We start from the raw sequence: 26,088 nt of genomic DNA, 5'->3' as shown, positions 1-26,088 counted from the left end.
CTCCTGACACCCTGCAGCTATAAACTATCTCCAGAGCTTGGAAATGAAAGCTAGGCCAGGTCTGAAATAGCAGAACAGTTGGACAGTTCCAGCTTAGAGGAGGCAAACCCTGCAATAACCTAGATCCAGAGCCTTCACAAGGAATCTAATTCATTGACAAAAAGAGAGAAGAAAGTCCCTTCCAAACACCATGCCTCTTCAAAAAAAGACACTCTTCATTATTTCTTAAATACATAATTAACTATGGGAAGGTCAAAAGCAAACCAGAAAATGGAAGCTGTAGAGTAACAAGGAACAAGCGGAACCCTTGCTGACTGGGTGGCTGTGGAGAAGAGAGGGCTGGCTGCCTGCTCCTCCAAGCAGCTCTGCACCCGGTTCCAGGCCCTGAAGGCCTGGGGGCGCCCCCCCCCCCCTGCTGGGCTCCGGCACTGTGCGCAGGGAACAGCCAAGCCCTGTGCAGAGGAGCTTCAGAAGGCCGGAGCGTCCACTCCCACGTGGTGATCAAAAACGTGTCCCCCCAGAACTCATGTAGAAGGGCGTCTGGTGCTGGTAACAGATATTGCTGGAGCAAATACTAGATGTACTGGTTAATAATGTGGATTTTTTTCAATAGATGGAGTTACACATACGTTGATATATATGCAATTTGATATGTGTGCTACTTTTTTGTATTGACAGCAAGCTTCAAAATTTCATATGTCAAATTTGCTGAAGGTGTTAACATCATAGATGTTTTTAGACTTAAAAATGTCAAATTTTGTGCCAAAAAAAGAGCATTTGCAGGAAGTTTTAACATAGTACTTTATTTTGAAGAAAAAGTTATCATATATTTCGGGAAGCTCATGGTGAACATGGTCCATATCAACATACTTGTGAACACTGGTTTAAATGCTTTAAAAGTGATGATTTCTATGTGAAAGACAAAGAACGTCCAGGTCAACTAAAAAAGTTTGAAGACCAACAATTACAAGCATTACTGGATGAAGATGCGTGTCAAACTCAAAAACAACTTGCAGAAAGATTCAACATGGCTCAGCAAACAATTTTCAATCATTTACAAGCAATGGGAAAGATTTCAAAGGAAGGAAAATGGGTGCCACATCAACTGAACGAAAGACAAATGGAAAACTGAAAAGTCGTCAGTAAATGTTGCTTTAACTGCATGAAAGAAAGTATTTTCTGCATCGAATCATGACTGGCAATGAAAAGTGGATTTATTTTGAGAGTCCCAAATGCACAAAGTCATGGGTTGATCCAGGTCAACCATCAACATCGACTCAAGGCCAAATCCCTTTGGAAAGAAGACAATGCTCTGGGTTTGGTGGGATCAGGAAGGTGTGGTGTATTATGAGCTTCTAAAACCAAGTGAAACCATTAATACCGATAGCTAACTACAACAAATAATCAATTTGAACCATGCTTTGATCAAGAAATGACCAGAATGTGTCAGAAGACACGCAAAGTAATTTTGCTTCATGATGACGCACCATCACACACTTCAAAACCAGTTAAAGACACATTAAAAGATCTTGCCTGGGAAGTATTAACCCACCCGCTGTATTCACCAGACCTTGCTCCTTCAGATTACCACTTGTTCGGATCGATGGCACACGCACTTTCTGAGCAGCGCTTCAAAACGTACAAAGAAGTGGAAAATTAGGTCTCTGGATAGTTTGCCCCAAAACAAAAAAAGTTCTATTGGGATGGGATCCACAAATTTCCTGAAAGATGGGGAAAATATGTAGCTAGTGATGGACATTACTTTGAATAAAGCACTTTTGATGTTTCTCTTGAAATTATCGTGTTTTCTTTGAGTACAAAATCCGCATTATTAACCAGTACAACCTACTATGCCAACTTCTAGACATTCCTGGAACACCTCGTTAGCGAGTTGCTCTCTGGGTAGAAGGCTTATGGAGAAATGTTTATGTCTTTACACATTTTACATTACCTGTGTAAACAATTAACAAAAACCACCTATCCTTTAGTCAGAAAAAAAATTTAGCCATTTTCCTTTTCAAATTTTTAATTGCATTTGGCTTCAAAGAAGGGGTAAGTTCAGCATCTTCAACCAGGTCAGTGGCTTTCAAAGAGGCCTCCTGAGCTCCGCACTATGAGAAAGAAGAGCCCAGTGGTTAGCGTGTCGCCCAGTGTACGAAGAGTCTTTGGCTCAATTCCCGGGAGCTTAAAGGAGGTTTGGCGGTTCAGGCCTGAGTGTATTTGGTAAACCTCTCTTCCTCTGCTCCCCAGTTAGATGGGGAGGGAAGAAGCAATGTATAAAAACTGAACCATAAGCGAAAAGAATCTTGTCTCAACCCAGGGCACATACCTGCATGGCAGGTTCTATCCAGGTGCCGGTGGAGGCGCATGCGGGAGGCAACCAATCAATGTCTGTATGTCTGTCTGTCTGTCTGTGTCTCCCTCCACTTCCCTCCTTTCCACTCTTCTCTAAAAATCAATGGAAAACTTATCCTCAGGTGAGGATTAACAAAAATAAAAAATAATTAAGAAGAACAGTTGCAACAACTGTGGAAAACTCCTTATCTACCATGTTCCTCCAAAGGGTGATGGTGGTGAGTGTTCAGGATACAGCTCCATACCAATTACAACGAGGAGTCTGGCTGTGAACTGGCTCTCCCCGAGGGTCAGTGTGAGGGTCAGGCCCGTAGATACACCCCACGCTGCCTCCAGCGCGTTTCACCCTCCCAGCACGTGTGTCCTGTAACTCCAATCAGACCAGCTGCCGAGGGCTGGAACTTCCTCACACTCCGTGGAGCACTTTGCACAGAACAGTGTTCAAGAAATTTCTGACCAAGGCCATTATCTACTTCTGGACTTTAATGTGGCTATCATGTGGACTACAAAATAAAAAAGAACTTAAAGACAAAGAACAAGCTCAAAGAAGTTTCCTAACATTATAGTATACAGCAGCGTTTTTCAACCGCTGTTCCGCGGCACACTAGTGTGCCGCGAGATGTTGCCTGGTGTGCCATAGGTGCAGACAAGACAAGAATTATATAATTTTTCACTATTTTGTTTACTTAATATTTCATAATAAAGTAATTATAAAATACTTTCTTTGTGTTTATTTGATTCCTATTCAAGAGAATTACTTTATATATAGTCAATGTAGGCACAGAGTTAAATTTTTTAACATTTTCTAATGGTGGTGTGCCTCGTGATTTTTTTCATGAAACAAGTGTGCCTTTGCCCAAAAAAGGTTGAAAAACACTGGTATACAGTACAGATCATAAAACAGGGAGAAAGAACGTTCAAACCAAATAGACTTCCTCATGTTATTAATCACCTATTACTAAATACAAGCAAAACTTAAAAATTGTAAGACTTCACATTTTAACTGCAAATCATAGAAAGTTAAATGACCAAAAGTTCCACTTCCAAACCAAAGTTAATCCCTACTCAAATTGAGGTTTACCTAGAGCCCATTTTTTAAATACTTTTTAAAAAGCACAAGACCAGCCCCAGCTGACCTTTTGGGATCTTATTGTTTTCCTTCTATTCCCGGAAAAGTGGCCCTGACTCTGTGACCCTCCATTTTACTTCTAGGAATTTATCTTGAAGAAATACTTTCACAAAGATACAAGTGTCAGAGAACATTCTTTGCAACATTATTTGTCACAGTTAAATATTGGAACCAATCCAAATAGGTCTGAATCAGACATTTGATAAAATAAATGACAACATATGCACACAAAGGAATACTGTGCAGCATTATCTAGTATGGATAATGGAAACATGTAGAAAATGGCTAAGCCATGGTAAGCAAAAAAAGCAAGTTGAAAAGAACATATGTAATGTTACAGCATTTTAAAACTTTATTTGGAAGTACATATACCAGATGTTATCGCTGAATGAGATTTCAGAGGACTTTTTAGCCTTTTACTTTCTGCATTAAACATTTCAAAAAATATTTACATCTCTTACAATAGTACTTTGCAATCATGGGGGGGAAAAACAAAAAGTAAAAAAGCAAATTATTCTGCCATTCCCTCTCAAAATGTGGAGTTCATCATTTCCCTAGAAATAAAGCAGACCCGTTCGAAGCTTTGTGCACTTCACTTATTAAATAAAAAACAATACCATGTTCAAAAATCAGACCCGTAAATGGTCCTTATTCATTTGCCCTACTAACCCCCTTGAAGATATGACTACAAAGGACAGTAAAAATAGGGTTGTTTTTATGAATTCCCCATCCTAGAAAATTAGAAATTCACAAAATGAATTTACAAAAGCCACTTACATTTTAAAAACAGTTCCGTTAAAAGAAAAATATTTATGCGGTTTCTTGTGAGAACTTAGTCCCGAATAAACATTGATTTAAACCAAAGTCACCAGGTCTGCTCTACTCAAAACACAGACGTTCATCCTGGGCAGGAAGGAAGGTCTGCAGTCTAACCCTAACTGTCCAGCAGCCCTGACCGCCCACCCCGGGGCCCGCCTTCTCTCTTTTCAGAAGAAGGGACGAGTCACAGGGAGCGGTGGTTCTGCGCAGAGCAGGCAGTGTGACTAGTACCGGTCCAGTTCCGTCCCCTCCACTTAGGCACAGCTCAGCACAACCTCCCTCCCGGGGCAGGCAGCCCTGTGCCGAGCAGCCGGTGCTACTACGTGTCTAGTGCTCCCTGTTCAGAGGCACCAGGGAAAGGCGGCTCCCAGTTCGGACAGACCCCACTGGGCAGGACATCCAGGGAGTGTCACAGGAAGACAGCAGCGATGTCTCCGCACACCCGGAGCCAGAGGGTGCTCTGGTGCGTGTGTAATCCACCAGAGCGAGGAACTAACCTGGGTCTCAGTGTCAGGGCTCATGACACGCTTTCCCTCCCAACCACACTCCTTAAAAAACAAGACAAAGAGCCTCCCTCTTCCCAAAACTCATGCAAATATTCACCTTTTACTCCATCCATCAAGTGGCAGAACAGGAGGGAGAAAATTAATCTGACCGTCTGCTTTCAGGACAGAAAAATATACAAAGATCTAAGAGTTTACAAAAAGAGGTGTTTAAATGTTGGCTCTTCTAACCTACAGAAATGCAGAGGCTCCTATGAATTAACTAACATTCCGGCTATTTAATACTTTTAAATCTAAACACTGGGTCACACACCTTGAGACAAAAGGGTATGGCCTGAAAATTACTTTTAATGAAAATTCTGTAACACCATTCATGCCTCACGTTACCAAATCCCTTGCCAGTGTTTAATAACAAAACAAAGCAATGTGCCCACGGTTTAATTGCTTGAACCCTATGGTTTTAGTGTATCAAACAGCATCCAAGAAAGACCTCAGAGAGAAAAGGAATGGTTTTCTAGGTACTGTTAGGAGAGGAGGGGGAAGACTATGGAAATAAACGCAACCTTCAGAAGACACTAAGCAACATTTTAGAATAACAAGTAGCATGCATAGTGCCAGAGAAACTCCGGACATAATTTAGGAAAAATGCCACCTGACGCAGAAGACCAAAAACTGAGACTAAATGTCCGCAAGTTCTGGCATTTAACAAACATGTTCCTCTAGGAACGGGTGCTCAATTAATTAAAGTGTACATATACTTGTAAAGTTTCTCCCTAGCAGATGGCCTAACAGGCTTCAAAAATAATGGGAAAACTGACTTCAAGTTGCCTCCTTGCCTAATTTAACAAACATCTTACCAAAAGATATCAGAGAGGGTTTGGCGCCAGATTCCACTTGTGTTTTATTTAGGATAACGGAGCTAAGACGCAGGCAGCGGGCAGCCCAGCCAGTGGAGACCCTGCCCAGGGGCCGCTGCTGCCTCCTCCGGAGCTGAGCGCCATTCCCAGGCCAGATGAGGCTATAAAAAGCCTGGCCCCTGGCCAGCTGGCAGACCACACATCCGGTATTTTTAACTGAAGGGGCCTTAGCATGAGGCCATCACCAGGGCACCAAAATGTTCAGGGATGAATAACTCAGCCCGGATGGCGGTCTCTATAGAAGGATTTTCCTGACGTATCCTAATTACCAATCGGTGTCTCAACAGTGACGGAGACATAAAAGATAACATTTGTGAAAGCCAACGAAAGCGGGCAGTATCTAATTGCGAAAGAACACAGATCCCTTTAAAAGACCATATGTATCATTACATACACGGCAATGCGAACACTAAACACTAGCCACATAAATTGGACTCTTTCTATTTCTGACAAATACGGCTACAAACTTGACTTCTGTTACCATGACTGTTTGCACTGCTGTTCTTGAGTTCACACTGGCCTTGCCCGGGGCCACGCGTGCAGATATACCAGGAGCGGCTCCTTCCTCGGATAAACGCAGATACAGCAAGATCACACTGAATGCCAAGTGCGGAGGACCGTGCTCCTGCGGTGAGTGTAATTTTCTGGGTAAATAAGTACTAATGAGAAAGTTCTTTTAGTTTCTGCCCTTACTATTAGAAACTGCATGTAAACACAGACATGCACACAGCGCCTGCCTGGAGTGGACAGCCTTTCATCCTGCGCGCACCAGAGGCTCCTGGAGCAGTCCCTTCCAGACAGCTGCGGCGGCGGCGGCGGGCGGGCTGGGCCCGGCTCTCCCCCCACTCCCTGGCTTTCAGAGGGTCCCAGGTGCAGGGGGCGGCCTCTGCTCTGGGCAGTCAGAAGTTTCTTTTCTGACTACATAGAAGCTTAAACTAGTTTACTTAACGTGCCTTTTATTATCCTAAAAAGCAACAGCAACCAGGAAGGGGTTAGCTACTTACAGGTCTGCAGTACTGCCTTTCTTCAGAACGGCCCCCATTCGGCAGCCTCACAGATGAACACAGCGGGATCATCTCTGACCCAGGTCACTGCCAGGTCCGCTCCACACGCATCCCCTCCCACACTGTTCCTCAGGCTCTGCTCCCAGGTCTCGCTGGGCACTGGCTCTCCTCTGGGCGGTAAGAGCCGCACCGGCCGCCTCTCTTTGGACCATCCTCCCCTGCCCGTCCTGGGAGATCACTTTCCCTGCACACACTTCCTGAGCTCCCGGCGCCTGCTCCTGGCTCCTCTGAACGAAGGCCAGCCGCCTCAGCCTCCTAAGCCCCCCGCCCCCCGACCTACCCGAGGACACCCCATTTACCCGAGGTTTATTCTTAGCCCACAAATGCCCGCCACTGAAGCCGCGTGTATCACCAGGGGAACACACAGGCCACGGGTGGCTAGGAAGTCTGCTTTATGGAAGATGTCTTGGTGACTTCCAGTCTATATTTCAGATTAAACACTCAGGTTTATTTCTACTCCTGCACAGAACCACATTAAAATATGAAATTCTTTTTAAAGTATAAACCCACAAGGACAAAGAAAACATAAGATGAAATGATAGTAGATAAAAGGTCAAAAAATTTTGGAAGGAAAATAGCTGACAGACAAGTGATAATTAAAGTTTTAATTTGTTCTCTAAGTGAGAGGCTCAGAAGCAAGGTAATTAAAGCTCAGCACCCCAAAGATGCAGGAATGAGGGTGGCAGGGGTGGGTGAGTATCCCTAAGGAGCGCGTCAGAGCCCCCTCCTAACCCTCACCCCAATCCTGTCAGAAGGCAGAAGGATTTCCATGGGGCGAGGCTGGCAGCAGACAGAAACCATGGAAAAGACAGGATTACGTGGAAGGAGAAATAAATACACACAACTCACACTCAGCCTCCAGATGACCCATTTCCTGCTGGGCGAGTTTACTGGGAGGAGGGCTGAGTGTAGGAAACAACTTTTGAGGGTCCCCGAACAAAACGGCCTGATTCCCTCCCGGCCTCCAGGCAGCTTTGCGCTCACGTGCACTCACTGTTACGTCCACAGAAGCCAGCAGCCACCAGACATGTCAACCTGCCTCCAGCAGCAGAGGCAAAGGGGGGCGAGGAGAGAGGACTCGAAGGAAACATGGGCCAAGGACCACAGAGCCACCTTCACAAGCAAAGACTCTTAGATGCTGCCAAGGAAATGAACTATGGTGGCCATGCAGTAATACGATGGTGCAGTGAGAACACGATGGCATAAATAAAGAGAATTAGCAAATTGCTTCTGTGAGAAGCAATACTATGAAAACAAAGCAAAAATTCACCAGATCAGCTGGAAAACAAACTACCTACCAAAGAGATTTCTAACATCCAACTAGTAAGAATTCAAGAGAGTAAGAACAAAGAAAATCTAGGTGAGAAAATTATCCAAAAAATGATACCCGTCCCCTCCAAAAATTTCCAGAACTGAATTCCATACTGGATGACACCAACAAAATAAATAGAAAAATATCAACTCCAAGGCTCATCAACATTTTAGAAATAAAAAGCCTCTAAGTCACCAGAAAGGAAAAATAGGTGACATATAAAGGATGAGATACTAGACTTCTCAAAAGAATCACTTGAGCTTAGAGAGCAATGGGACAATAGCTTCTGAAAAAAATTTTCAAAATTTCTATACTTGGTCAAACAATCATTCCAGCGTGATGGCAGAAACGGCCCCTTTCTGGCACTAGGGAACGTCTCCTGCACCTTCCTAGGAAGTTCCTGGAGAACGGCCCCACCAAAAGTCAAACACAGAGTCATCCAGGGACAGGGTGAGGCAAGTCTGGCCACGTGCGCAGCAGGTCAGAGCGTAGCAGCACAGCGTGGAGAATGAGCATGGAGACCCCAGGTCTGGCCCCGGAGGGACACCACTGCTGCGGAAAGCCCGGAAATCTGGGAACAAGCAATATGCCACAGGCTCCATTCCAGGCAAAACCTGCTCCGGTGGGCCTCACTGAAGCACCAACATCACCGGATGCCTCTGAGCTCCAATCCGAACTGCGGAGGAGAGCTCTCACTGTGGGCGTGTCACCACGCACAGAAAGGCTCTGGATGTGGGATTTCACCACGCAGAGGGCTGCTGAGAAGAGAACAGAGTCCTCACCAGAGTCCGATGCTGGGTGGGTCTAATCTTTGGAGAGGACTGTTTGGTCATATCAGAGGATGAGGATAAACAGGTAATTTTTCCCCCAAGTAAAACAATGAGGCGATTACCAACTCTAGAATAACAGAAAGTTCTATATTAAAGAGATATATTCACAGTTCACGTCTCAACGACAGTTACTTCACACAGTCCTACTACTGAGCACTGCATGTTGACTTAACCTTAATGTCTGATCCAACAGGACCCAAGACGGGAAGAGAACTGTGGGCCGGGCAGAATAACAGTTACCTTCCACAGAGTGGAGCAACAGCCCCAATCTGACAAATGAAAATGAACCACAAATCATGTCACTTGGAAATAAGGATGTAAGTTACGGAGTGAACCCGTCAGAGGTGGAAACGGATGCCTCCAGGGGACAGAGCTCAGGGGCGAGGAGAGGCAGTGGGACTTTGTATTTTCCACAGGAAGCCTTGTGATACTAGTTTTTAAACTGTGCACACACGCATTGAGGAAGCTTTCTGGAACCTTTCAGAGCGCATGTCTCCCACAGGCCGTGAGCCTCGGGAGGGCCAGGCCTGTGTGCTGGCTGAGGCGCGCACTGCAGACCCTCCCTGCAGCCAAGGTCCACACCACCACCGCACAGCACACAGCCTAGGGAGAAAGGAGGAGGACCCTTCAGAATAAATAAGATAAACACTCATAAGACCAGACTGCTGGCCAGACGGACCGGGTGGTCCAAGCACCAGAACTGAACTAAGCCAAGTGGAACAGCAATGACAGGGAAAGTTTGTTAACAGTAACACTGGTGTCCTTTTTAACATGACCCTCTGGTGGCTTTGCCGGATATTACAATCGTACATTGCCTGGAGAGGTGCTTAAGCATTCATATGACAACGCAATCAAAACATAAATTCACAGTCAGTTTTCCAAAGGGCAGGTTCACTAGAATTTGCAAGCTTCCTTTCTCATTAGAATTAGAGCTAGAGGCCCGGTACTCCCGGGGGACTGGACCTAAGCTGGCAGTCAGACACCCCTCTGGCAGCCCGGGAGCCCTCGGGGGATGTCCACCTGCCGGCGAGGGGAGTGGGCCTACGCCGTCCATTGGACATCCTTGGCGCTGCTGCGGAGGCGGGAGAGGCGCCCACCACTCCTCTGTGCTCACAGCCGTCAGCCTGGCTTGTGGCTGAGTGGAGCTCCTTCTGAGGGAGCGCACTGACCACGGGGGCAGCTCCTGCATTGAACGCCTGCCTCCTGATGGTCAGTGCGCATCATAGAAACCAGTCGCTCCACCCTTAGGGTCAATTTGCATATTACCCTTTTATTGTATAGGATAAGTCAGCCTTCACTTCTCACCTTTAAGAGAAATCACTTGACTTGATTCATGTGTGGCTCCAGATAATTTGTAATAATCATATAATGCCAGTCTTACATTAGTCATTAATGTAAGAACAATGTAATGAGTACTAATAAAAATGCTTCAAACATGAAATAATGGAAGGAGGAAAACCATGAAGGAAGAGAAAATCTTACATACAGTGAATTTAATAGATCTGATTAACAGAAGCAAGAACTCCATTGCCTTTTTGTTTTGAATTTTGAAAGATGTGTAGCAAATGTATGCAACTTTATATAACAAGAAAAGATGCCCTGAAATGTGTTGTCAGGGGCAATAACAGGTAAAACTGCCTATAATCAGAAGAAGTGGTAAGAGGTGCAGCATTTATATTCCTATTTATAAACACAGAGGACAGAGAAAAACATAAAAGATAACTAGTAAGCTCATTTAAGGAGGAAAATAAGGTTTAAATTTTTGTTCAAAATTTAACTTCTTTATACACATTCCCATATCATCATTCAGCTAAACACGCCGGAATAAAGTTTAGAGTGCTGATGATATTTCCTGAATATCACTTTAGATTGTTGGCATGTTCCTATTTCCAAAAGCAAAACTCATGAGCCATGCAAACTACAAAGGCAAATATTCATGCTTTAGGTGTAAATGTGACTGCCTTGGAGGTGGTATAATTGTATGAGCACAGCTTTGCATAATCTCTGAGGTGGAAGAAGATAAGATTAATAGAAATCATAGGCCATTTTTAAAAGGTCTATCATTAAAACAATGTGTACACATGCCATCTCTGCCCCCTCTGGATTAGTAATTTTTTTCCATTCTGGAAGCCTTGTTACAGAGAGACAGTTTCTCCTCGTAAGAATCAAGTAAGATCAGCCCGTCTTCAAGCAGGAGCCCTGCTGCCTTCTGAACTGACCATCCAATCACTACAACGGGCAGAGATGAAAGGAAAATTGGGAGGTGCAAGAAGAAAAAGGAAAGTTAGATTCTATGCTTGTGCAAACTTAAAATGGAAACACTTCTGTAAAATTCACCCCAAAAAACCTTTAAAGTCTACTTGAATTGAAAAGCACCCCCACTTCCTTCTCTCGGACCCAGGACTTTCCTGCTCCAAGACCAGGTCTGAGGTCACTATCCACCGTGGCTGCCGCCAGAGCGCGCCCTGCACACGGACAGCACACCATTGCCCATGCAATTCCATGAGTGCACCTGAGCTCCTACAGCGATAAGATCTCAATAACATTCTCCCAAGTCAATAATCAAAACAACAGCAAATCAAATCCATGCATGAGATAATGGTATTTATATAAACCTAAAATGCCAATTTTTAAAATTCGGTAGGGAACAGCTATAATTAGAATCTGCCTGCATTCACCATACAGTCTAACGCCTCCCTCACTTTCCCCTTCCTGCCTATCCAGGAAAGGTCCCTCCGCGTTGCCTTAGCACTGGAGTGAACATCAATGCCTGCGCTCACTTCATACACTCAACTTGTCTATTTGCAGAGCATCCGGGCAGCGAAGACCTGGTTACTGCCATCTCCGTATCCCCAGTGACTAGTGCAGTGGAGAGCACAGGGCAGACATTCAAGGTATGTGTGCCGAGTTAGACTAGAAGTGAGGCAACTCAACTTACATATTAACTGGTTTTCTTTAAAGTACATTGCTTTCACATAATGTTATTTTTAAAAAAAACGTTGTGTTTACTACTACACACAGGAAATCAGTATTACTTGCCATTCTGAAGAGAACCCGGAAGCAACTGCTCTGACACAATAAGATGGTTACAGGTAACTGGGACGCATGCCTGCCGAGGCTCTCAGGCCGAGGCCTGTGCTTAACAAGGTGACAAGAGGGTGGAGGTGGTGCCTTGTTGGAATCCTTGCTCTGGGATTCAGCGTTAGTTAAGGACCCTGCCCAACGGCGGGCCGAGTGGCACCTGAGAAACGCGGGGCTGGGTGGTCCTTAACGCTCACCTAAAGGAAGAACACAATTCTCTACGCCTGCTTGGAGGACCTTGGCAAGCTCCCTAACCACTCTGTCTTCCCCCTGGCAGCGATTTGGTGAGAATTACACAAGGTGACACCTGTAATGGGTTTAGCAGGATGCCCTGGAACTGAGTAGAATCTCAGTAATACCAGACTAGAGTTAAAATCCTATGATTCTAGTATCAAATGGTACATCAGCTGTGGAAAACAGTTTGGCAGTTCCTTAAAGAGTGAAAACACAGAATTACCATGTGACTCAGCAATTCCACTCCTGGTATATACCCAAAAGAACTGAATATAGTTATTTGAACAAACTGTACACAAATGTTGACAACAGCACCATCCACATTAGCTAAAAAAGTGGAAACAACCTCAAATGTCCATCAACAGATTAATAGACACACACAATATGATCCATTCATATCCTATCTAATAAAAGAGTAATATGCAAATTGACTGTCACTCCATCATGCAAGATGGCTGCCCCCATGTGGTCAAAGATGGCTATCCCCATGAGGATACAAGATGGCCGCCACAAGATGGCCAGCAGGGGAGGGCATGTGGATACAAGATGGCTGCCACAAGATGGCCAGCAGGGGAGGGCAGTTGGGAGGGACGAGTCTGCAATGGAGGACAGTTTGGGGGGACCCAGGCCTGCAGGGGAGAAAAACCAGCAGGGAAAAGCAGTTAGGGGCAATGAGGTTGGCAGGAGAGGGCAGTTAGAGGTGACCAGGCCAGCAGGGGAGGGCAATAATGGCCAGGCCAGCAGGGGAGAGCAATACTTAGGGGCAATCGGACTGGCAGGGGAGCAGTTTAGGCATCAATGAGGCTGGCAGGGGAGTGGTTAGGGGGTGATCAGACTGACAGGCAGAAGTGGTTGGGGCAATCAGGAAGGCAGTCAGGCAGGCAGTTGAGAGCCAGCAATCCTGGATTGTGAGAGGGATCCCAGGTTAGAGAGGGTGCAGACTGGGCTAATGGACCCTGTGCACAAATTTTATGCACTGCACCAGGCCCACTGGTACATGCTTAAAAACACTAAGTGAAAAAAGACAGACACAAAAGGTCATATATTATATGATTCCAGTTATATGAAATATTCAAAAATAGATAAATCCATAGAGAGAAAACAAAAAGGCAGATGAATGGCTGCCGGGGCTGGGGAAGGAGGAAATAGGAAGTGAGTGCTTCCTGTGGACAGCTCTCCTGGGGGCGGTGAAGTGTTTCAGGACGAGATAGAGGTGGTGGCTGCACAACGCTGTGGATGTGCTACATGTCCCTGAGTTGCATACTTGGAAATGGTTCATTCTGTTATATGAATTCACCTCGGTAAAAACAACTGCTCCGATCCGTATGCGAGAGGCATAGTAAGCAACATTCAATTTTCAATCTGGTAAACGTCACAAAGGACTTCCCAGGAAGCTAATATGCAATGTCAAAAGGAGGCCACCTTAATTACAATCAGTCTTATTCTTCAAAAGCTCAGTGATGAGCAGCATTCCAGTTCTACCAGAATCCTGAGCTCAGTGAGCGCGCAGCCATGGACCTGAAATCTTTCTGATTGACCTGATTCACCTCTCTTGCCTCAGTTCCCTCGTCTATAAATTAAGGATCCTAATACCTACTTCAGAGGCCAGCATGAGGACCAGCCAGTCCCTGTAAAGGAAGACAGTGCCTGACACAGAATAAGTCCTCAATAAGCAATTATTATTATTCATAAGGTGAAGATCTGTTTCAAACAAAAGTGGGGCAAGTACCTGGCACCACATTGTTACTATCATCACCTGCTGAGCTCTCATCGTTCACAAATAAGAAAATGGGCCCCAGAAGATGGTGACAATGACAACGAGGAGAATGAGGCAACACCTGTGCTGAGGCACTGAACTCCTGTGTTCCTTAAAAGTAAAAATTACTGATCTACCATATATCTTCAACTGGAGTAAGCACGTAGGAATAATTCCTTCTCATTCGATCTAAAGCTCATTTCTCTCCTCCCAGGCGCACTCTCATGCTAGGCACAGCCATGACCTCCACTCTGGAAATGAGCAACAGGGCAGGAAGGCAGTGCCCGAGCAGGCCTGCTCTATACCACCCACTGCTGACAGCTCAGCTCCAGAGGCGCTTGGGCGCCGTGAAGCAGTGAAGTCTCTGCAAGAAGAGTGGGTTAAACGTACCAATTTCCCTCACAGAGACTAAAACATCGTGTTTGAGGCTGACTTTCCATAAACAAACTCCAGCCTTTACACAACTCCAGTGTAAGTGTGGATACATGTCCACACCACAGAGGCCGTGGCCCATTTCACAGCCCCAGCCCCCCACCCACGGCAGAGCTCTGTTCCACCGGGAAGGAATTCTCTCCTAAAGCATGAATTCCTTCCCGAAGAACATCTGTTTTCTATGACTGGCATCCTAACTACTTTCCTAACCTCAGTGAGCACCGTCAAAGGACCAGAATTAGGACGGAGATCTGAATTCGTGTCACTCTTACACCAAATCTGACCCAGCTATGTCTAGAAACTTTGCTCACCTCCCTGCTTAGGGTATTTCACCCAATAGGAGAGAATTCAGAGGACCAGCCATGAAGTAAAGTTGCAATTGTCGCCAGCTATTCAATAGGGTTAGTATCAGAGAAGGATCACAGGCCCCTAACCCTACACACAACCCTACACACAGTGAAATGTGCAGCAATAGTCTCTCACCAGAAATTCCTTAGGAATCTAAAAGCAGGGTTAGGAGTACGGCCAGGTGGCTGGCAGCAGCTTCTAGCAGATCTGAGGAGGAGCCAGGGCCAGTGCCACCCGAGTTCAACCGGACACTGGGACAGCCTGGAGGAGGGGCCCTCTCGGCCAGCACAGGTGGCAGATCAGCACTAACCCGCGGACCTTTCCGCGTGGGCACCAGAGGTCACTGGCCATCAGCATGTCTTCAAGTCCTTCCCTTCACTTGTTTAGAAACGTCTGTGAAGTGCCAGGTACTGTTCTAGATGGACCACAGCAGGGCAAACCAATCCCAGTGGTCAGAAGACTAACATCTAAAGCTGGAATGAGCCTGGCTGGCGTGGCCCGAGGTTCGAGTGCAGACCAGTGCACCAAAGGGTCGCAGGTTCCATTTCCGGCCAGAGGTGAGTGCTTGGGTTGCAGATTCAATGCCCTGAGTGCAGGGCAACCAATAAATTTTTCTCTTTATCTCCCGCCTCCTCTTCTCCCCAATCAATGTGTGTCTCTCCTCTCTCTTTCTCTCCTCCCTCTCCCTCTCCCTCTCCCTCTCCCTCTCCCTCTCCCTCTCCCTCTCCCTCTCTCTCTCTTTCTCTCTCTCTTTCTCTCTCTCTCTCTCTCTCCTCCTCCTCCTCCTCCTCCCTCCCAGTCTCTGAAAAAAAAGTAAATGAAGGAAATATCCTCGGGTGAGGATTAACAAAACAAAAAGTAAAAACTGAAATGAAGAAGCATTAACTTACTATTATTTTAAAGGGAAAAATCCAAGCGAGGAGACCTTGTAGTCAGTTTCCCTCAGCTGCAGATGAGCCGGGGAGGTCCAGATTCTTCCACTCTCGCACACAGATTAAGCATTAACTGGCAAGGACTGAACTGTCCCAACTCCGGTTCTGGGCACATTCCATCCCTTCAGGGCAGGGGTGAGTTTCCGGCTCACTGGGGCGGGCCCAGCAGGAGCGCCAGCCAGTGAATGCTGGTTAGGAAGCTGCTCCCATCCTTACTTAGGGGCCTGTATGACCTCTGGTTCTTAACCAGATGCACAGGGCGTCACCTGGGGGCTCACGAAGACAGAGGGAGGCATTCATATGCAGATGCCTTCATATGAACATCCATCCTGGAGTTCTTAAAGCGCCATAGCATTCAGCAAAGCTGGACAACCACTGGCATAAGATACACCATTTTGTCATTTGAACTTTCAATTTAACTTCTGGGACTTTGGGGGTTTTATTAAAGGAGTATTAAAAGAATATGGATGGGTTTTTTTAATTGATATAAACTGTTAGCTTTACTTTGTTTAAATGTTAACATAAATATACTTTTTTCTTTGGTGAAAGCAAATAGACCAATTTTACTTAAAATATACTGAAATTATTTCATACTAAAACATACTTGAAATTTACATCTCAAAACTAAAAATAACAGAAAAGCTTAGCAGACATTTGAGATTGCAATCTATATATGTAAAATGCATAGAATTCATAAGTAAATAAAAAAAGAACACTACTATAAGTTACCAGCAGAGAGTAAACACTATACACTGAATATAATCTAAAATACCTACAACAATGTAAATGTTCAGATAAAAAGTAGCTCTAGCTGGTTTTGCTCAGTGGTTAACGGATCGGCCTGTGGATCGAAGGGTCTCAGGTGCAATTCCCAGATTAAGGGCATCGACCTCAGTTGCAGGTGCCCCACCCTGGTCAGTGTGCATATGGGAGGCAACCGATTGATGTGACTCTCTCATATCAATGTTTCTCTCTCTCTGCCCCTTCTCTCTCCTTTCCAACTCTAGAAATCAATGGGGAACATTTCCTCGGGTGAGGATTAAAAATATATATATAAAAACTTCCCGATATAAAAGTAGCTTTTCAAACTATCTAAAAGAAAAATCATCTCACATTTTCTCATTAACCTGATTTCAAGCATAAAACCTGATCTTTTTCTAATTTTTAGGGAAAAGGATAAAGATTTCAGACTATAAATTTTACTTGAAATGTGATCTCCTTTATTACAACTCTACAAAAATGTCACATTGAATGCTTCAAAATATTTAAATCCAACTACAATATAAAAAGTAAATAAAACCAGTTAAGTATTCCAGAAATTTAAATTTTAAGGAGCAAATAAAAATTACCATATCTACAAATCTTTACAAAAATATTTTCCTGGTACAAAACTCCACCTACAGGGACTTTGGCATCAAAGACGATAGCATCTGCTGTCTACTTGGAAGCAGAAATGCGAGGTGTGAATGTACTTTGTGGGTAAACTGTAAATACCTTCATGTTCACTGATGAAGAACAACTGAGGAAATATGACACAATGTGGCCAACAAAGGCCATTATTTATAAAAATCTGCATCTGCTGAAAGGACTCCAAACACTTCAGGTGTACAAGCAAAGCAGCTTGGCTCTCAGTCTCGTAGGAGGGAACATGCATATATAAAAACGCTGTAACTGACAGTGAGAAAAATCTCATAGCACTATTTCACCGGCCAGCATGCTTACCTTCATTTTATTTATCTGTTATGTGCATATACATCCTTACGCAGGTAAAATGCATGTTTAATATATTATCTATATACACATACAGATAATTTCATTACACCACAATACCACCGTCACAAATATGCTATTTTATGCTGTCTGCGTGCGCATACAGGTACAGGTGGATATCTTTAATATAAACTATCAGAAAATTAAATCTGAATGTGAAACAGACAGGAGGTGCCCTTTCCTCTCAGAATGTTGTCAAGCCTTCCTTGCTCATCCTATCGCACTCAATTATGCTCCTAAAAACAGGAAGTCTAAGCTCTTGTTAAAGAAAACGAAAATTACACCCTGGCTATTAAATTCACATGTGAGATTCAGAGAATAAGTCTACACACAAACATTTCATGGCAAACGACTTTAGGATTTTTACATCTTAAACCAATCTTCCCCTCCTCATTCATCCTTACTTTTCAGACACATTGTTCAAACAATATCAAAACATATACATAATTTTAATTATGAAAATAACACAGATGGGAATCCTATAACCTGCGAGGCTGTAATAACCTAAAAAAAAAAAAAAAAAACACATCTATTTTAGCCAAACAATTGTAATGTTTGTCTCCTTTATAAATATCTGCTGCCCAAATAAATATTTGCATTGGAAGAAGCGTTTTGGCTGTTAAGATGGCACCAAATAAAATGCTTACGTTCTAAAATAAATATTTTACATAAAATGCACACAGCAACACAGACATATCCAAAGAGTGCAGAAGATAAATTAAAGACACAAATTTAAATGCCTATTGATTTTTAAGGTTTTTTTTTTTTTTAAAGAAACTCATTTTAATTTCATCTTATTTTAAAACAAAAATAAGTAATTTCTATTTCATTTTGCCAGACTATCTTTCAAAATAATGATTATATCCCACGGTCTTATAGTTGTAAAGGTCTTCACAATACAGATGTGTTTTTAAAACTAAAAAAGTCATCATTTTCCATTATAAAAGTACTCATGAACTTAAATATCTCACCTTACCCTCATTTCTCCCACTGGTTTTATAATGCCAACAGGCATCAGATTATACAAACATCTGCAACAAGGTAAGGACAGTTAAAATATCGACTCAATAACCCTTGATAACTCAAGAAATATCTCAGACGACATAATCTGCCTGGCACAAATAAATATACCTTTGTTTCTGTAGCCTATTTCTCCTGGGCGCTATTTGGTTTATATGAAAAATCTTTTTCAAAGCAAGCCACACAGGCCTATGTATACATTTACGATCACAAAGGACAAGGAAAATGAAACAAACATTTGTTCACTTGTGCCCCTGATCCAGGAAGAGATATTTTGCTCCCTGCGTTTTTTTAAGTAACTGAACCCCTCAGAAAGGGTCCGGGCCTGGTGCATGTCCCCTTACAGGTGACACCTGCTCCGTGCAGCTGCCTGAGAGGAATCAGCCAGTGCACTCCTCTCTGAACCAGCCCCGGTCTGAATTCCAGGAGCGGGAGCCGGACCCTCCCCACAGAGGCACAGAAAATTCATTTCCCCTCGCAGCGCAGTAAAAACCCAAGCAGGCCAGTTTTCAGGGCGCCGTGCAAGACTAATCTGTTTAGTCATGTATTTGCCTGATGATGTGGGAGAATCAGCAAGTGAAAGGCCACAAATCTAGTTCCAGTTAATAAACACCAAAATAATGTACCATTATCACGTCATGCTTCAAAGACCCAGTCGTGAGTTTATTTCAAAAATAAAATTATCACCATACAAATCAAGACTCGCCAGGTTAACGCTAAAATCACACACTGAGTGGCCAGCTCCTCCTGACCCGCAGAGAGGAAAGCAAGCAGCGATGCCACCATGTGAAATCTCCCAGAAGCATGGCTGTTCTTCCCAACGGAACGCTCGTTTAAAATTCCCGTCACAGAGGCGGCATGCCAGCCAGGAATCAAACTGTGACCCCCGAGCCAAAGACAACTTACCACTCAGCTGGTAAGTGGGCCACTCAATTTACAATCCTGAATTCCTGCATGTTGACCCTGTGCAGACACATATGAGCAATATTACAGGCACGGATTCCACTGCTCAGAGGTTCACAGAGCACAGAGCGCCCTGGAGGCCAGCCAGGCCAGCCAAAGCAGCGGCAGCCTAGGTGGCGGTGCCACACACCGAAAACTCCGTCATCGTCACCCCCCAGCTTGTTTCCTGAACAACACCAGCGCCATGACTACAGCAAGGCTCCACAATGACATCAATTCCAGGAGAAGACAAATAAGACCGCGGCCAAGCACTGTGCCAGGGCTTTGTGGCAGGTTCCTAAGAACCCAAACAAAGCAATTCACCGAAAACTCACCAAAGGACCCAGACTACAGCTAACAAAACAAACGTGGCCTAATAACCTTTACCGAAACCTTCACTTTTTTCCCATTTCAAAACCTACCCCTGACTGACCACATGAACTTACTACCCTGTTTCCCCGAAAATAAGACTGTCTCATATTAATTTTTTCTCCCAAAGTTGCGCTAGGTCTTATTTTCAGGGGATGTCTTATCTTTCCATCCTTTTCGGAGGATGTCTTATTTTGGGGGAAACACGGTATGTATGATAAAAGCTGTGCGTCCCCTTTAAAATGTTTCACACATTCAAAAAGGAATTCAGTTATATTTAGGCTTTTAGATTTCAAAACAAAATAGGTTATTTCAAGGATGTATAACTCATGAAAAGCAATAAAGGGTTTTAGAACCCTCCATCGTGATGAACTCAATAGAAAGTTTGACATTTTTTTAACAAAGCACTGTCTCCCGCCAGATACTTTACTTCCCTTTCACCATCAGAACCATCTGTGTTTAGAATCAGGCATTTCTATTGGTTAGCAGTAAATACCTAATCTAAACTCTTAATTAAACATTTGCTAAAATACTTGGTAGGTAATCTTCATCAAATTGTCCCTTCCAATAAATCCGATAGTTACTGGATTTCACAAGTTCGTAAGAGCCACAGGGAAGAACATGGAGGCTACTCTGTACCTGTAATATGTGAGCTAAGCACGTTCCTAGGTGATCATTCTGCTCACACCTTCTCCAGTTGTTCGATTCCCCTTTGGTGCTACAAACTATGCCAATGGCAACACTTCCAAGGAGACTGGAACTCACTCAGAGGAACAGATAAAGGAGCAGCCAGCAGTTTCCCAGGATCAGCCCCCTCGAGATGACTCCAATGTCACGTCGGAAAGCAGAGGGGAGAAGGTGCAAAGCAGGAGCCACCAGCATCACCCCCTCTCCATGGGCCTGCTGCTGCTTTTTTTTGATTGTTTGTTTGTTTGTTTTGTTTAAGGTCCTGCTTCTTCTTACTAGCTGTCTGCCTCCATTCTTCCTGTGGCCAAAGCATCACATGGAACCATCAGCGCCCAGTGAAGTCGCCGGGGCAGAATCAGGGCATCAGCAGCCACTGTACCGGCCTTCCTCCTCTCGCCTCACTTTTCCATCCTTCACAATTACCTCCTCTCACAACAGCACCCTCACTAAAGATCTGTACTCGGGTGTAAGGCATTGCTGGGGGAAGGAGTAAAGCTGGAGAAACTCAGAGCACAATTATAATGCAGTGCCTGCTAGACGCCTGAGCGAGCGGCCCATCTCCCACCAGGAGGGGAGAGCTTCCGAGGCGGCAGGGGCGGCAGCAGGGGCACCAGAGCGGGACTCCGAGGCCCAGCTCCCTGTCTCCCCACAACGGCGGGAAGGAAGGAAGGAAGAGGCGCTGAGGTAGAGAGGAAAGACCCTTGGCCTCTGAGAGAAAAGGGGGGTCAGGGCCCTGAACCACCCTTTCAATGCAGCACGCGGAGCAGAATGTCCATTCTCCCATCCCCTCTGGAGAGAACCAAAGTGCCAGCCGACGCGTCACTTCCACAAAGGCTTCTGGTCCGATGTCAGGAAGCACTCCTGAGAGCAGGGCTGGGAAGCCCGGAGTGGGCGGTGGCAGCGCCACCGAGGCCCTCTGTGAGGCTCAGCCCCAGCACCCAGGCCCACAGCACCGAGGGGGCTCATAACCCGCCTTTGTGTCCCTAGCGACCAGCTCCCTGCCAAGTCTGCCCAACTTCCCACATTCCTGCTCCGCGGCGCCCAGGAGACGGGGTTACCACTGCCATCGGGCACATGGTCACTTAAGGCAACTCCAACCGTTCGATTCTAGAGAAAAACACTGGGTCCTGAGAGGGGGAAAAGCCTTTCTTGTTTGTTTGAAGTAAAAACAGAAAACACATGAAAATCTAAGAGAATAGATACTCATCAAATCCTCCTATATGAAATACAGAAACCTGTTTTTAAAGGTACAGAAGACATACAAGTAAATAACTTTTTGGGAGACTAAAAAAAAATTTTTTAAGTTGATGCTCTCTTCATGAGAAAGACCTTTAAATAACTTAAAACTTCGCCTTAGGAAGTCTATTCACAGCTCAAACTCTGACAGTCTGACACAAGAAATGTTGGAAAGCCAAGTTCACTTCAGGGCTAAGATCTATATAATTTGCTACAAAATGATGACAGGGTACATCTTTCAAAGACAGCTGGCCACACTGGCCTTCTATCAAACTGTGTTCTGAGAAGCTCACTCTTCCTTCTTTGAAAGAAGGGGGGAGGGGGGGGGGGTTGTACCTGTGATTATTTAAAAAAAAAAAAAAAAAGCTATGACAATTGAGAGCAGAAAATCAGTGACATGCCCTCTTTTTCCCAATACCACCCTCAGGTGGACAGTAGGACAGACAGACCTATCCCCATGAGAGGAGGCGGGCGAGTAACAAGAGGCACCAACCTGCTGCTGAGGATACTGCATTCCTGCCATGGCCCCTGGGCTCCGCCCCTGGATGCCGATAGGGTACCGCTGCGGGCCCGGGGGGCCGTAGGAGCCTCCGGGGTAAGGGCTGCTCTGCTGCGGCTGAGAATGAGGGGTACTGCCCATGCCATACAGCTGAGGCCTCTTCATCACCATGGGGTCCATCGGGCTGCCCTGTGAGAGAACAAGCGGAGAAGTCAGCTGACTAAGTCAGTATTTGTTACAAAGACAGTTTGTCATGGTGACACATGCATTAAAAACACGACGACCCTTTAAAACATATTAAACACAATGACCTGACAAGTGAAACCCCAGAAAAGCACGAAGGAAAACACCTCCATGGACACAGACGTTCTATGTTTCTACCTTCCGAAGGTCTTAACAACCAAGAGGAGCCAGAGGTAAACATAGGCAGGCTGAGCAGAGATGTGTGTGGAGTCTCACCCAGCTCCTCTCAGCTTCCTAGTCATAAAGGCAAGGTCTGCTGAGCGGTTAGGAACACTTTCTGACTTCAAAGTATTCTTAGAACGACTCTATTTTAGACCTGAGTCTGCAAGTCCTTATCAAAAAACATTGATGCATCTGAGTGCTCGTTAGAAAGTGAAAGGATTTTGAATAAGACAGAATGTCGAGGGTAAAATTCCCAGCGATCACTAGTGTGCATGAACAAGCACCAGGACTGTGAGTCACAAGCCACCTTCCTCTGCAGTCAGCATCGGACCAAACAGAACCAGTTCAAAACTAGACTGCGTTTATTCTTGTCCTGGTGAGTCAGCTCGGGCCTCGGGGCCAAGGCCACGCGGGAGAGCCAGAACCGGCGCCTCAGCCTGGGCGCTCAGGCCCCAGAGCCTCAGGAGCCAGGCAGGGGTGGAGAAGTCCCTCCCCACAATGCTCTGTCCTGCGGCGTTCACCCAACGGGCCGGTCACTCCTTCCTTCCAAACCCCTGTACTCTTCCCTTCCTCGGGCCAGACCCCATGCTCACACTGAGTTCATGGAAGTGCTCAGGAAGGTTTGAGGGTTAGCAGAATGCGAGAAGTCCAGGTTCGTGTGGGGAGCGGCAGGCCATAGAATACCACCCAGCAGAGAAACAGCACAGAGCGGGGCGCAGGGGAGAGGAGCTACCTGCTGTGTATGAGGAACAAGCAGTTTAGACCCAAATGAAGCAGGAGTGTGCAGAGAAGCTGAAGCAGGCCGAAGCCAGTGCACACAAGGTGAGCCTTATATGTCATTTTAAAGGCTTCAGATTGCACCTTGGGGATAAACAGAGCTACAGTCAGATCTGCCTCTCAGAAGGCGGATCCTGGGCGTGGCTGGAGCCAGGGTGGTGGCCACAGCAGGCGGGTGAGCTGAGGTCCTGAACTGGTAGCAGCAGCGGGAGAAACAAGCCCAGATTCCAGTGACAGGCCCAGAGTGAGCGCACCTCGGAGACCAGTGGCAGAAGCAGGAGCAAGGGGGCTTCACAGATGCTGAGACACTATCCGGGACAGCACGCGGGGCAGAGGCAGATCAACTCCCGGGAAGTGGGACCTTCAGGATTCTACAGATTAAATGCGAGGTTCCCACTGGAAATCCAGGAGAAAATACCCCGAAGGAGGAGACACAGTGAGTTTCCACCCTGGTGGTCAGGTCTGGCCTACAACAGTAACTAGGGAACCCTGCATCCAGAGGACATAGGGTCCTGGAAGCAGCCATCTTTTTGTTTCACTCACCATTATATCTCCAGGACAGAAGCCAGACAGTGCACTTGGCACATAGTAAGTGCTCAATAAATTCTAGATTAATTAATTGACAGGAATCATGTGAAACAAGAATTTTACCCAGGAAGAATATATGAAAACAGAAAAATAGGTGGAGGTCAAAATTCTAGAAAATATCCCCAATTAAGGGAGGGTGGGAGGAGGCTGAAGCCGACAGAGACCAAAAGAATAGTCAGAAAATGCAGTTGGAATTCCAGAGAGAAGAGAAGGGAGCATGTGGACCACAGAACAGGCCTGTCAAGTGAGCCCAGTGTCCACCAGGCGAGGGCTAAAGCTCTCTGTCCCGGTGACGAGGAGGCATTGCTGACCTTGGCATGGGCAGCCTCATCACAGAGGTGAGGCAGGAACTGAAAGACTATGAGTTGAGGCGCGGATGGGAGGCAAGAAAGGGGAGTCGGACTGCACAACCCAAACCCAAGTGGAGGAAGCTGCCAGGCCTGCCTCCACTTACTACACCCCACCCCAGGCTGCATCCATTTTTGCCCTTCTTCCTTCTTAGGGCTCCCCTGGTGCTCACTCTAATGACCTGCACTGTGCCGGGCACTGGAGCATAAAAGGGGGGTCAGAGGCTGAGAAGTGAGGCCGTCACTAGCGAGAGGGTTGGACAGAGATCACAAGGCCGGCCCGCAGGGGACGTCCTGGCTGGGCACACGAGGCCTGGGCAAGGAGCTCCTCCAGCCTTCCTAGAAGGAACACCTGAGCTGGTCCTGAGGGAATCCTGGGAATGTGCCAGGAACTGGTCTACCTGAATGAAAACAGGTGTAGGCCAAAGAGTTCTCACAATTCAGCTCCATGGTGTTCTGTGTTACCTTTTCCATCAAGAAAAACTGTGCACATAACAATGACAGAAATTGCTCAAACAATACACTGATGTTACACGTGCGCTGACTTCACAATTCAACATAAACACATATGTTGATAGATATGTTGTAATAAAACTAAAACAGAAGGACTAAGAATTACGTTTCGCCAGAATGATTTAAATTAGTTAGAAATTATGCCTAAAACAGCAAAATGTAATTATTTTTCACACTTTGTTGCAAAAGGGAAAATAAAACTTTCCATGGAAGTGTGGAAACCAAGGCTGAGCGGTGCTCGGAATCTGCAGGGAGTGAATGGCCTAATTCCCAATTCGGCCCGAGGCAGCCCTATCTTCACACTCAGTGTGGATTACCCAGGCCATAGGCAAGGTCTGTTTACTTCGCTTTAAGCAGTACACACCCAAAACTGGCATAATTAAAGCAGAAATTTTAATTGGAAAATGATTAATGTCTATATTTTAATGCTATAGGTAACAGTGCAGCAAATACATCTATCAGTGACTAAAACTGTTTTTGTAAGATCTGTTTCATCACTGCCACAAACTCTCACAGTCCTACTTACAAATCAACTAATTTGCACCCATGTCAAAAATGTTAGCTTAACGCTGAGATTTCTCAAAATCGGAAGCATGAAATACACAGATTATCTGCACCTCTCCAAATGCATCAGCTGCCTTTCAATGAGACTTCAGACGTGAAAACATACTTATCCAGCGCAAATCATTGCATTTTAACCTTCTCTTCTTTGGCCTATTATTAAACATTCACCCACAATCCAAGCCCATCCCGCTGGTACTCTGGCTATTTCTCACCCTGAAGATGTGCTACTGCAGGGCTCAATCCCTGCCATTTACAAAGACCAAACCAAACCTGAGACTTTTCCAAAAGACATGAAGACCAAGATTTCTCATATTCACATCTAGCCCAAAACAATTTTCTATTTCTATCACCTGCCCTTCTGTTGATATATTCCAGAGCATTTTCATTGCTCACAATTTACATTGTATCAGAGAGATCGCCCACATCAAGAATGTCCTCAAATACTTCTCAACGTATTATTCCATACATGGTTTTCCTTTCCAGATATCATTCTGCAACTGCAGTAACCCATGCTTCAATTAAGTAAACAAACAAACAAAACAAACAAAAAAAAACACCAAGTACTTTGAAGGCTACAATACAAATCACCCATTTTCAAAGAATACTTAACATGTTATAGGTTATACATATCACTCATGCCTGTATGAATTATACATATA

At 45.2% G+C, this 26,088-nt stretch overlaps 1 protein-coding gene across 4 annotated transcripts in view; it reads right to left on the bottom strand.

Moving 5' to 3' along the window:
• The window catches only part of ARID1B (AT-rich interaction domain 1B), a 323,274-nt gene that overhangs the window by 254,306 nt on the left and 42,880 nt on the right, over positions 1 to 26,088 (bottom strand). For all 4 annotated transcript variants that reach the window (XM_084889694.1, XM_084889695.1, XM_084889696.1 and 1 more), the window contains exon 2: positions 22,230 to 22,424. In XM_084889694.1, coding sequence (XP_084745820.1) covers positions 22,230 to 22,424 — 195 coding nt within the window. The remainder of the gene's footprint in view (positions 1 to 22,229; positions 22,425 to 26,088) is intronic.

This window comes from Pipistrellus hanaki, assembly GCF_964339955.1.
Source record: "Pipistrellus hanaki genome assembly, chromosome: 7".
In the NCBI taxonomy this organism is placed as follows: domain Eukaryota; kingdom Metazoa; phylum Chordata; class Mammalia; order Chiroptera; family Vespertilionidae; genus Pipistrellus; species Pipistrellus hanaki.
The sequence above is the reverse complement of the archived record's forward strand: the minus strand, read 5'-3'. Positions and strand labels throughout refer to the sequence as shown.